Source organism: Chenopodium quinoa, unplaced genomic scaffold (assembly GCF_001683475.1).
Source record: "Chenopodium quinoa cultivar QQ74 unplaced genomic scaffold, ASM168347v1, whole genome shotgun sequence".
Taxonomy (NCBI): Eukaryota; Viridiplantae; Streptophyta; class Magnoliopsida; order Caryophyllales; family Amaranthaceae; genus Chenopodium; species Chenopodium quinoa.
The window spans coordinates 1,686,092-1,699,313 of NW_018745286.1; the positions used below are offsets into that span (position 1 = coordinate 1,686,092).

The 13,222-nt window shown below is 34.7% G+C and overlaps 1 protein-coding gene across 3 annotated transcripts; it reads right to left on the minus strand.

Annotated features, from left to right (window-relative positions):
- Nucleotides 1-701: 701 nt before the first annotated feature.
- LOC110711899 (protein disulfide-isomerase 5-1-like) lies at nucleotides 702-8,641 on the minus strand. Of its 3 annotated transcripts, none has more exons than XR_002509455.1 (6): nucleotides 8,351-8,641; nucleotides 5,202-5,260; nucleotides 4,894-5,069; nucleotides 1,513-1,616; nucleotides 1,203-1,257; nucleotides 702-1,044 (listed from the first exon to the last, which is right to left on the minus strand). XR_002509455.1 is itself a non-coding variant. In XM_021890338.1 (5 exons), the coding sequence occupies exons 1-4, from the start codon at nucleotides 8,495-8,497 to the stop codon at nucleotides 1,522-1,524; spliced, it is 477 nt and encodes a 158-aa protein (XP_021746030.1). In that variant the 5' UTR covers nucleotides 8,498-8,640; the 3' UTR covers nucleotides 702-1,257; nucleotides 1,513-1,521. The 3 variants fall into 3 exon arrangements, 1 of the variants encoding a protein (XP_021746030.1); XR_002509454.1 differs by having other exon boundaries at nucleotides 702-1,052; XM_021890338.1 differs by having other exon boundaries at nucleotides 702-1,257; nucleotides 8,351-8,640.
- Nucleotides 8,642-13,222: the final 4,581 nt, after the last annotated feature.

The window sequence follows — 13,222 nt, forward strand, 5'->3', positions numbered from 1 at the left end:
TTCAAGCATAAGCTTTGAGTTTACCTGTTTCGGGTTTCAAATTAAGCTTCCACGATCGATCATTATCGAAGCACCATTTTCGTAGAAGAAGATGAAAGGTTCACTATGCAAGAGAAATGATACCAAAGTTGAACTTACTATGGCTTCAAATTAGGCATCATCTCTCCTGCGAAGTAAACCTTTCATTTCTTCTTCACTGATGTTTAAAATACTAAACAAAATGATTTTTGGTACATTTTTAGTCTATGTTTTCATGACTTTCTTATTGTGCACAATGATTCTTCAAGGTTTGTTTTTATGCAGCTAGCCAAGTGGGATAACAATCAATAATTGCGGGAGTTGCATTATTACCTTCTACGCCACCTTAGACTTTTATCTCCTTTTTTTTTATGGCTTGGGTTATTTATTAAAGAAACGTGAACTACATTGTTTTTATCTTCACAGTTTTTTACGTCAGGCATTTGACGTCAGCAGGAAGAAGTCGATGAACATGATAGGTTTGATGGTTATTTATCTGGAGTATATTGCCGACATATAAACACCGGTTAAATTATGCACTTGAGTGTACCTATCTTTAGGCACATCCATTCCTTGCTTGATATCAATTGTTTTTATAGAAAATGATGGAGATGAGCTAAAAGAATAGCTCAATGTACCCACTAAAATTATAATTAATTTGTACCCACTAAAATTATAATTAATTTCTCCGAAAAAGCAGTGGGGACTTCATGATTTAATTTACGGGTAACAATTGTACTAGTGTTTCAATGATACATCTATATAACTAATACGAAGTATAATATTGCAGTTACCTTTCAGGCGACTTGCTTACAGAGAACAATGCCTATAGAAAACTTTCATCAATTACATTGAAAAATTTGCATCCATAACAGTGATAACAATGGAAAAAGAAAATTCAGCTCATAAATAGTAAGTTTCCAGCACACCAGACGCTGCAATAGTCAGTACAAGGTTCGTTTATCTAATGTTACATGCATCTTCTTTTCATATCGACCCATCCACTGTGTTATGGTGAAATAAAGACTGCATCGCTAGCAGAAATCTCAAAGTTAATAGAGTACATGGGCTGATGAACGCCAATGTAAATTCAATATCAAAAAATTACTCATGATCACTACGGGGGCAGCAGCCATACAGCCCTGGGATCAATCATATGACCGGTTTCCAAATTCTTTGCTTACCACATTTTGCACATTGATTCTGATGCTAACATGCTATGCGAGCTTCTGTGAAATCCTGCAATGAGATACATAAACACGTAAATGATTTCATAAACTATACAAATATAACTGGATACTACATGTGCTAAGGGCCCTTTTTTGTTCACCCTACTTCCACATTTTAAGATAAAGAAGTTCAGTTAAAGAGTTAATAAGCTCATGTATAAGTTTAGTAAAAAATAAGATTTGGACAAGTTTATAATAAAAAGGAAATATAGGGACTACGAAGTTCGTATAGTAAATAAAATAAGTTAATTAGTCTTCTGCATACCTATATATGTTATAATTCTCTGTCAATGTCATCTTCTGCTTTTGCTGCTGCTTTCTCTGTTTCTTCCAAAACAAATGCTTTGAGTGATTCTACATCTCGTTTCCCTAAAATAATGACAAGACCAAAGGGAGAAATAAAGCATCAGAAAATCAAAATCTTATCAACTACAATTATTACAAACCTTTTAATTAAGTAATTACTACACAAAAATACTTGGAAAGCACTATTTAAAAATACATATTCTAAAATAGCAAGATTTTCCAAATTTCATGTTTTGAATGTCTTTTTAGAGAAATGTTTTTCATGAACACATTACTAGTGGCCACTAATTTATAAGGCCACAATGCAAACAGAAAAACAAAATCAAGAATATTGAATTCAGTACAGCAGAAGTACAAAACCATATTTTAACGAGATACGAGAATGATGAGCACAACACAAATTCTTCACCTCCACTATGGTAGATTCCTCAACTCATTGACATGGTTATAAATAAACCCAACCCTAGGAATAGAAAGGTCATAGTACCTGGATGATGGGGAAAAAATAAGGGGTAGGGGTGGAGGGTGGGTTTGGCCTTCCACTTGATTGCTAGTTTAGGTGTTCTCAACTTTTAATATGATGATGGGATTTGGAATAATAACTAGAGAAGATCCTTATGTAGAAAATTAACACTATCAAGCATGACAACTGGACACATACCTTTGTTTGACAGATGTACAAGAATTTAGTTAATATAGTCAAACAGTAACTTCTGGTCATTAACAAGGAAATTCAAGCTTCTACACATGCTAGACGATTCCCTACGTATCTTCCACCATCCCAGTGTAAAAGCTCGCATTGAGTTTTTTTTTTTAGATACCAATATTGTAGTCCTTTATGAGAAACCAAACTCATTGATGAATGCCGTAATGTGCAACTAAATTTTCAATATATTAAGAGATGCTTAAGTTTGGAAAGTATGTTTTAGTTCTTTCCTTTCATTTTTATTTCTATATTCCTTTCCCTATCTCTCATGGATGAGCAAATAACCAAAAATATCAACTCTTTTTGCACAGTTATTGGCCGGGATGTTTGGAATTAGTTTGCTACCAATCATATATGTTCAGTGAGTCCGTCCAAATTGTGTTTTGGTGTACTTGCAGATCAATAAAGTTACATATGGGAGAGATAAGGGAAGGTAGGCTTTATGAGGTTCATATATTTAGTTCTCTGCTTGTATGATAGAAATTTCTAAATAGGAGTATTGGGATTGAGGGTCGTGCAATACAGTAGAATCCTCGACCTCACTTTCATTCCTCTCCTGGTACTTGGGTAGTATAAAGCTTGTCTGACATGCTGTTTTCTTAGATTCTTGATCTTTACTTTAGTAAACAAAACCTGTCCGCACACAGCACACACAAGCAAGCAGTGTTAATAGAATAAATTTATCCCTCCCCCCCCCCTCCTCCCCCCCACAAAAAAATAAAAGAAAAAAAAACCTTGTTCTATCACTAGGCCTTGGGGTAAAAAATTGTTTATAGAGAAGAGCTATGTGTCATGAACAACTTGAGTTTGGCCTCTCTACATCATAATTTAGGTTTGGGTAGAAAACTTATACCTGAACCTAAGTACACACTCTCAGATAATCCGATTGCCCACCTGAGTTATCACTTCAATACCAACTTTGATCAGATTCAATCAATCAATCAAAGCCTTAATCCCATAAGTGGGGTCGGTTACATGAACAAAAATGATTATTCCATATAGTCATCCACAATCAAATGAGGGCTTACAATCAAATGCCTCATGCTCATGCAAATCCATATACTTCATATCCTTCCTAACTCCTTCCAACCAAGTCATTTTCGGTCTCCTTCTCCCTCGTTTAACCCTTCCATAGTCCCACTCTTTATACTGGTGTACCCTTGGGTCTCCGTCTAACATGCCCAAACCAACGTAGGCAATTTTCCCTTAGTTTGTCTATTATGCCTGCCTGCCACCCCCACTTTCTTGCGAATAACCTCATTTATGATTCTATCTCTTAGAATGTTCCTGCACATCCATCTTCACATACGCATTTCCGTAACCTCCATCTTTTTAATGTGCTCCTTCTTGGAAGCCCAACATTATGTAGCATAGAGCAACAATAGTCTTATGGCAGTCCCGTAGAATGCCATCCTACCTCTGCAAGGATGCTATCCAATGCTAGGTGAATCTCATTTATTAAACATGTTCTGTCTTGCATCGCAGGTGTCCAAAGTCCATAAATCTTTCTTCCTTTACTTTAGAAATCCTCAAGTTGATTGAAGCTACTAATAGGACCCTTCTGTTCTTGGAGTGTTTGATTGTCAACGATGAAAGAATGTTGTGGCACAGAGTAGACTCTATAGGGGTTCAGACTTTAAACTTCTTATAAACAGGCTGCTATCCTTACACTTCTTCAGGCTATGATGCAAAAAGGACAAATATGGCAAAGAGGCTATAAGCATAATTTTCACAGAAATTAATCCAGTAAGCATCTTCGAAAACGTAGTTGGATGGACAGAGATTTTTGGCTCCAGTAAATACTTAACGCTGTTAGGGTTTTCAAGGAGATTGGTTTCCATCCTTACAAAAAATGAGTCCTCCATAAGAACTTGCTATAAGATTCTTTGGTAAACAAAAAGGTTAAAATAAAACACTAGTGTGCAGAAATTTGCAAGCAAAGAATTACGCTCTGACTGGCTAAAGGGCAGTGCACTAAGATGAGCTTATTAAGTGGGGATGCAAGTCCATCCTGGGCATTTTCCGGGTAGAACACGAGTTCATGAGGATTTAATCACCTACTCTTCAAATGTTAATTAGCAGCCTCAGTTTGGATTAAATAGCTTTTCTGGTGGGCTAAAGTTAGATCAGTTGGGTCTTGGCATTCGAGACTCAAAATAACAAAAAGGGTCTCCAAGACTAGTGGCTGTTATGAGTAATCTAAATATATGGTGTATGAAGGTAAGAAAGTTTGAGCTTGTCATATAATCCAAGGCCTAAGGCTGCACTTTCTTAGTAATTGGTACTTAAATTTCATTTCAGGCCACAAAGGGAGATATTATTCACTGGGAGTCCTTTTTAACTGGTTTATATCTAAAAAATTAGTAAAAAGTCAACTAAGAAAATCAGGCATAATAAGAGTTAATCATCTAACAACATTGTATTTGGTTTTCCATTAAGCAGGAAATATGAATGTTGATCCGACGTAAAAGGATTAGCCAAGCCATAGCAATGAAGCATATACAGTTCCATATAAAAACAAGCAGGAAATATGAATGTTGATCCGACGTAAAAGGATTAGCCAAGCCATATCAATGAAGCATATACAGTTCCATATAAAAACAGATATATCATTCAGATGACCGGAATAATTACCCTGATATTTTGCAACTTCTTCACCATTGTAGAAGAGCTTGAATGTTGGATATGAATGAATATCAACTTCGGAACAAACGGGTTTACTAGTACTGCAGTCAACTTGTCCAACTTCAATCTCATCTTCCCCTTCCATGGCCTTCCCCAAGTCTTCCCACAATGATCCCAAATTCTTACTGAAGTTACCCAGTATTAGAATTAATAGAAGCCAATACAAAATAAATAAAAATAAATAAAATTTTATAATTTATAGTTCATTATTCACTACTACCCCAGCTATAAATTCTAAAGTAGTGATAATTTCTTACCAGTGCTTACACCATGGAACACAGAATTTCACGAACCAAGCAGTATCCTTCTCCTTTATCTATACAAAATTCAATTGTGCAATGAATACACCAGAGACATAGTTGTCAGCTTATAAAGAACTTTAGTCTATTGTAAATAAAAGTTAGACGATAGTAAATCAATCAGCTCTCCTAAATTGGACATATGCTGAATGTAAGGGTTTAGAACATCATTTTAGAGGGAAGGGGAGCAGAACACGACTTATACATATAAGTTCAGAGGTAGAAAGGCAATAATTTATGATTCGTTTCTTTGGAAGTATCAATTAAGAATTCAAAATATATCATTTAGTACATTGCAGACACAACATAGGCAAATTTACAGCTTCAGCATTGAATAACTGCACTGCACAGCTGCAATTAATCAAGTATCAGAGTTAATTTGCTGCAATGCTGCCTATGTTGTTTACAGGGTGATTAATAGGTCTCCCTTGGGATCCGTTTTCACTGTTAAGTGGAAGGATGGGTTTGAGGACTTCTTTTCTCCATCAGCAAGAGGTAAGAGCGTCCAAACTTGCATACTCTTGACTTCTAGATAGATAATTTCCGTTTCAAGAGTAAGATTATAATCCAGCAGTAGGCCCCTAGCACACCAAATTGTTTCAATTCCCTAAGTATATCAATTCATATTCATTTTTGTTTATCTGCGATGCTATGACTTGAAAAAGAAGGTCACATAGGCATGGATCTCAGAATTGGACATGGAATTTACATAATTCAAAGATAAAGAAACAATTTCCACTGTCAAATTTCACTTAAAATATACTGATAAAGAATGCCATAAAAAAAACATGTTTATAATTATTTTCATATTGTTAATTCCATGTTATTATGTATATTATTCTTTCAATTTCACAGAATTGGTGGTCATAATTATAAGTTAAAAACATAGGGGCCTTATGAGATGAAAGTGATAGTTTCCTTATATCCAAAAGAAGTTAAAGTCAGAATTTAAGGAAGATAAAGGAGTAAGAAGAGTTTATCTTTTCTAATGGTGTTGCTTGAAAGAAAGGGTTTGGTGGGAAATGGAGATGCTGAAATGCTGGATAAGGTGTAGTTTCTAATGCTTTAATTTCTACTATTAAATTATGGGCTTCACTAGGAGTATCTGTTTTCATCATGAGAATTTAAAAAAAAAAAAAATTTCATCATCTTTTCTCTTTACTTTATTGGTTAATGTTCTTTATAAATTGCTTGAGATAATTGTGCGGGGGAGGGGGGGGGTGGTTGAGAGGCTTAAGGCAGAGAGGGAAGAAGCTATGGATTCTATTAATGGCTCTCTAATTGCCGATGAAATGAACTCTACTACTCAAGCTAATTCTTCCAAATTAGGGATTAGAAAATTTGTGGTTTCTGTTAATGGCTCGCTAGCTGCCCTCAAATACACTCAACTAATCAATTAGGTTCTTACAGATTAGCGAATTCAAACTTAAGTGTTTGGTATGAGGCTAATTTTTCCGAGTGTAGTTTAGGATGAATTAATCCTAATCATGGCTAAGGTGTCAAATTCAATGGTATCTAGAATCTAGTAGCTTATTTAGGGCGGCCATAGAGAAGCAATTCAGGATCAAGACTTTTTGGGATTTGATAATTGCATGGGTATTGAAGAAAGAAGAGACTACTCCCCAGATGGCAAGATTAAATTGTTATAGTCTAATTTGTCTAGCAATCATCTCTGTGCCCTCTATTTTACAAAACCTGTAATTGTTACATTTAAGGGAGTGCTCGTTTCACTTCAAATGTCAAAACTTTGTGTTATCTAAACTAATCCTATTAGCCCTAACCTGAGCATATATATGGTTGCAAAAAGAACATAATATCCCTAGTATAAGTTTACTACTTACTAGAGCCTTTCATAAATTATTTAAACTAATTTGAACTTATCAAACCCGAAAAATTACTTTAAACTTGGAAAAAAACATAGCTTAAGGTAGAAATTGATGATTGAATTCTTGTGGTCAGTGGTATATAATGCTAGAAGGGATCTTTCGGCAAAAAGAACTCTAGTGTACCAGGCCAAAAGTAAAGGAACACCAAGGGATAGAAAAGCTGGTGTCCTAGAATGTAGCTTATGTAGGAAAAATGTTGGAACAACTGGTGCCCCTTTGGCGGTGCAGCATCATAATAAGGACTGTGCCATAACAGTTGACATGCCCATCAAACTACAGGCCTACAGCCACAATGCTTGCATGCCTTTAGTAATTTATTTCTCAAACTGTCTCTACTTTTTTCCATTCTAATTTTCATGATGCTATCGTGGCTGTGCTTGTGTTGGTACTTCTTGGCATCTGCATTTAATGATGGCAGCCCATGATGAATGATAATCAAGGAGCTTATGATGATAGCGATTCTAGGCGTTTACTTACGGAAGATTGTAAGGCTAGTCATCCCAATGAGTGGATAAGTAATCCTTCGGGATTCTCACCTGGCAAAACTTTCCTTCATTGTTAAACCAGGTACCGCAATAATTGCTACCCTCATTTTATTGCCAAATTATTTGTAAACTAAGATTCCTCTGAATGTAGATTTCAATAATACCGCCTGTAAGCAGGATTAATAAAAATGTTAAACCCTAAATAAGCAAAATATAGGTTGCTTATCTCATGGCTATATGTTTGCTTCATCACACTAACCACGAATGTTCGATACTAATCTCTAATTCCAATAAAATCAATAGTTTCAGGCAGTCCATCGATCGACTACGTCTAATGATTTATTAAGGATGAATGCACACACCTTTAACCTATTACTCCTGATACTTGAAGTCAACAACACAATATATAATTTTACTAAAAGATTAACCATTGATCAAAGTATGTGGATCACAAATCTAGTTTAACATTCACCAATTTCTACCATTGCCGATAATTTCGCCAAAAAACACAATTCCTAATCAGAATTAAGAAAAAAATCAATAGCAACTGCCTTATAATGAATAAATCACAATAACCTGGATCTCAACTATACTAAAAAAAACATTAATCATTCTAATAAGCTAATAATTGACAAAAATACGATAATTATTGGGAAAAAATTGTATTAAAAAAAAAAAAGAAAATTCAATTTAAATAGAAGAATCGATCGAGAAAATTAGGAATAAAAATTGGTACCTTGTCGGAGAAAATATCTTCAGTTAGGGTAATAACATCAGCTCTGCATCGTGTATGAATGGTGAGAAGGAGAAGGGGGAGGAGGAGGAGAAGACATGTTGATAGTTTGAATTGAAACCTCCTGCTGTCCGCCATTGTTGTTCTCATGCGTCTCTCTTCGTGTTCGTGGTCGTGTTCGTTAATACTCTCCAAGCACGGATTTGCTTTGCTTTACTCCGCTTTTAATTTACTCCGTTTTTTTTTGTTAAAAAAAATTTGATAATTACCACCCACCGTACTTCATGTTTTAATAATTACCGGCAATAATTTTTTATTTATTTTTTCTACCAACAATTTTTCAAAACCTTAAGTTTTACCACTTATTTGTCCAAACATCCTTGCATGACGTCATTTCATTCAATTTCCCTCCCTTTTTCCTTTTCTATGGATCCCTCTTTAATAACAACCATAATATTGTTAATTATAACGTGAATTTCAAGATTTTGAGTTAATTATCCCGAATGCCTCACTATAAATTAATCCCCAATTTGATTCAAAACCCCCAATTTAAGTTTCCGAAAGTATGAAACAACAATACATACCTTTTTTCCTCAATTGCATTCAAGTACTGAAGTCAGGAGAATGATTTTTAAAACCCTAATTTTTGTTTTCTCATTTCAACTTTAGTTTTTACCCAAATTTGAGATGGAGTAATGAATAAAGAAGGGAATATTGTAAGGAGGAGGAGAAAAAATAGGGAAAAGGGGTGGGGCCCAAAGTGACATCATGCAAGATAATTGGCCAAAGAGGTGGTAAATTTTGATTTTTAGAAAACTGTTGGTGGTAAAATAAAAAGAAAAAAAATAAAAAAAAATAAAAAAATTGTTGGTGGTAATTACTAATATGTGAACTATAGTAGATGGTAATTATCAAATTTTCCTTTATTTTTTGGGAAATTATCATTGCTTAAGTTTTAATCATTAGCGATACACCTATACTTTCAACTAATTAACTACAATAAGCATTCCGTTAATTAAACGTTAGTACAGAGTAATAGGTTAATGACTGTTATTTTAACCAATTTTAACTCCCTCATTTCTTTCCTCCTAATTTCCCTCTTATATTTAAAGTAACCCACCCACCTCTGTCATTATATAAACGAAGCACTCTCATTTGTTCTAATTTATGCAGCTTCTTCTTCATTTGGCTTTTTTTTTTTTTTTTTTTTTTAATTTTTTTTTATCATTTATTTATTTATTTAAAGTAACCCACCCACCTTTAGTTGGTACAATCGCCTGACCCAAAGCCTTTAACGTATTTATAAGGTTTATTTTACTTAGTTAATGGGTCAAAGTCAAGAAAAGTCAAATTTTAAAATTTTAGGGTTATATTTAGCAAGTTTCATCGCTTGATTTCCGAATTTTATGGTCAGTTTATGATGTCTTGGCCTTATCTTTCTTTCCTTCGGGGTTATATTCAGCAAGGTTCATCGCTTAATACTCCTGCTCTAAAATCCTTATCGCATTTGTTCTGATTTTCTTATTCGGGAATCCCTTGAAAGAAAAACACTCATTAGTGGCATGAAAAGAGCTAAAGCGCCATCTACACATCATCATGTCTTCATAGTCATCTCCTGGCATTGTGGTGACACAATTACTCCTTCATTCACTAGTTTTTCATATAATTTAATTTGACTGCATTAGTAACTTCTTTCAGTCCCCGTATGTTATCCCGCACAATATCCATCTTAGCACTCACCTTGAAACTAGGGGTGCTAATCGAGCGAGTCGATCGCGAGCTAAGGGTGCTCGATTCGTGATTGAAAACCATGCCTCGTGCTCGAACTCAACTCGTTACTCGCTAAGCTCGTTAACTTGTTGCTCGACTCGTGATCGTTTAGTTTCAATGTAGCTCGACTCGTGCTCGACTCGGCTCGTAACTCGTGTAGCTCAATTCTGCTAGCTCGATTGCTCGGCTCGTAAAAAGATGAATAACTTCAGATCTAAATCAAAGTTAATTAAACCAAAAGCGCCCACATTATTCCTCTACTGTTCAAGTAGATGTAAAATTAACCAATTTTTTGAATGAATATACTAGAATAACCACAGATCAACAACAAAAGAGAGTAAAAACTAAAAACGCACCTTGAAGGAGTTATGTCTCCGTCAAGTGCAATTACTAGATATATCAAGGATCGCTGTTATGGAGATAATTAGTTCATTCTTTTGGGTCGTCATTGTCTGTTGCTAGATATGGTAAATGATCTTTGTGCTAGTCAAATAGTCCAAAGCCCAATAGAATGGATCCTATGAGGTCACACACAAGAGTATTGGATTGAACAAGTGTGAGGCCCATTAATGGGCCTCATGAGGCTATGACAAACCATAAAAGGGTTTGGGCTAGAGTAGTTAGAATAGAGTTAGGAATTGGGCTTGACATGGACTCTTATTTCTAGATATGATCTATAAATAAAGTCCATGCCTAGGGTTGAAAGTAGACAAGACACAAGACATTTAATTGTCAGTGAATTGTGCAACAAGGCAACCAATTCCCAAAACCCTAAACTCTCTCTCTCTCCTCATGCACGCCCTCTCCTCCCCTTCACCAAACCGCACGGCCACCCCTCCTTGGTGGCATGTGGTGTTTGTCGTGGTGGTTCGTGGTTAGTTCGTGTCTCTCTTCTCCGTAGAAGGTTGATTGAAGGGTTCAATCACAACTAACTAGCATTAGTGGAGGTTCAATTTGTGCTCGTGGACTAAGTAGAGGAATCACACTTGGGGTTCTTGATCTCCTATTGTTCTTGCTCGATCACACGTGGATTCACGCTTTAAAGTATAATTCTATATTCTTTATGTGTTATGCATTAATCTTGGTTGTTAGATGCTTATGAATATGATTCATGTAATTCCGCTTAGTGCATTCATAGTCCTATAGTGGTATTAGTTAGCCTATGCTTGTACACATATTGAATTTATTTCTTTGTAGTCCACAATTTTAATTCAATTAAGAGGGAAAATAATTTAATTATGGGTCAATTATTATTTTAAAAGAGATTTAACATATGGAATCATTAAAAGTTGTTTAATTTGCTCGAAATTAGCCTAGATTTGGACCAAAATTTTCCCCTAAAAGGTTCGAAAATTTCGACCCCCCTACCCTATTTTCGAAAATCCGAAAACCCTAACCTTAGATTTTGATTTTTGTGTTTTGGTTTTTGAATAATTTCGATTGTTATGTGTTTCATGAATTTAATTTACTTGTTTTCATGTATAAATTATGAATTTTTCATGATCAAAATATTTAATTTAAATGTTAAATTGAATTGGGAATTAATTTCATGAAGAACCCTAATTTTAAGATTGAATGTGATTTGATTTTAAAATTAATTGGACCACTTTAATTTATTTTTACAAAGGGTTGTTTTTAATTAAATTAAATTTTTTTAAAAAAAAGGGAATTTTTGAGGCTATTTTTGGTCGGTAGCCGTGGCTGCCGCCAGTGGTGGTCCAAGAGGGAGGGGTGGGGGCGGGCAGCAGCTCTGGTCAGGCAAGGCAGCAACAACAGCACCACAATAGTTGCGTGCCACTGCTGTTGTTGTTGCGCATCGCTGCCTTGCAACGTACACCTCATGGTGTACGACCACTGTGGCTGGCCACATCACGGTGGCTGACGCAATTTCAAAAAAAAAAATTTAGTTTATTTTAAAAGTCAAATTTAAAAATTAGATTTTTATTTTGAAAGGATAATTGTTAAAATTAAAGTTGTTATTTTTGATAAGCTTTAAAGATATTTTGAGCAAAAGATTCTATATGGATAATAATTGATTTAAGTAATGAGATTATTCAATAATTATTTTAGGAAATAATTGATTTAAAATTTTGTGATTGGCTAAGTAATTAGGATAGAATCTCCTAAATTAGTTAGGATAATCAAGGAGAGTAAATATGATTTATCTTTCCTGATTAAAATATGATTTGATTTTGTCTCATACTTAAATTAAAATATATGATATTTTCATGACTAATATATGATATTATCTAATTGCAGTAATTAAAATATGAGATATTTAGGTGCCATGCTTCCTTAATTGTGAACATTCGATGTTGTAGTTTAGGAAAGTATGATGAGTGATTTATTATATGGAATTTTATAATATATGATGTTATTTTTTGCTATATATAGACTAGGATGGCCCATAGATTCTAAATACGATCTGCACATCGTGATGTATTTTTGTAATCTAAGTACGGTCTGCGTACCGATAAAGTATTTTTGTAATTTATTTTATTTTATTTAAGTAGTAGGTAGAATAGAATAGTATTATAGGTTGCAGTTGATCCAAGAAGCCAATGGAGTAAAGGCCCAAAGGAGCAAGATGGATGAGATCCATGAAGGTTCAAGTGGGAGTTTTTGCTTTATTAGTTTTCTTAGGATTAAGGGGCCATACTATGCCATTGTTTTATTTATGCATTAGTATATTATGCATGTTAGATTTTATTGATGCTTGTGATGATGCGCTAGAGTTCACTAAATAATCTCAACATAATAAATCTAGGTCCCGGTAATATTGAGATTGTTTTTCCAATTAGATACGTAACAACCCTTCGATCGTGAGTGGTGGGTCTACCTCCGCAGGGTGTCATTTGTTATCTTAGGTAATTTGGGGTAGATTACGTTCTACATATTTAGTTGGTTACGCTCAACAAGGTTACTTAAAGCGTTTAGAACCTTGAAGCAAAGGGTAATAATTAAACATGTGGTGGGTAATTATTCAACCAAGAGTTACAAGAGTTGTAATCAGTAAAGAGTTTACTCACCTTGAAAATGTAATGCCTGATGGTAGGGCCTCAGTCCGATCAACTATTACACAAATAAAGGATCTTGGCATCACTT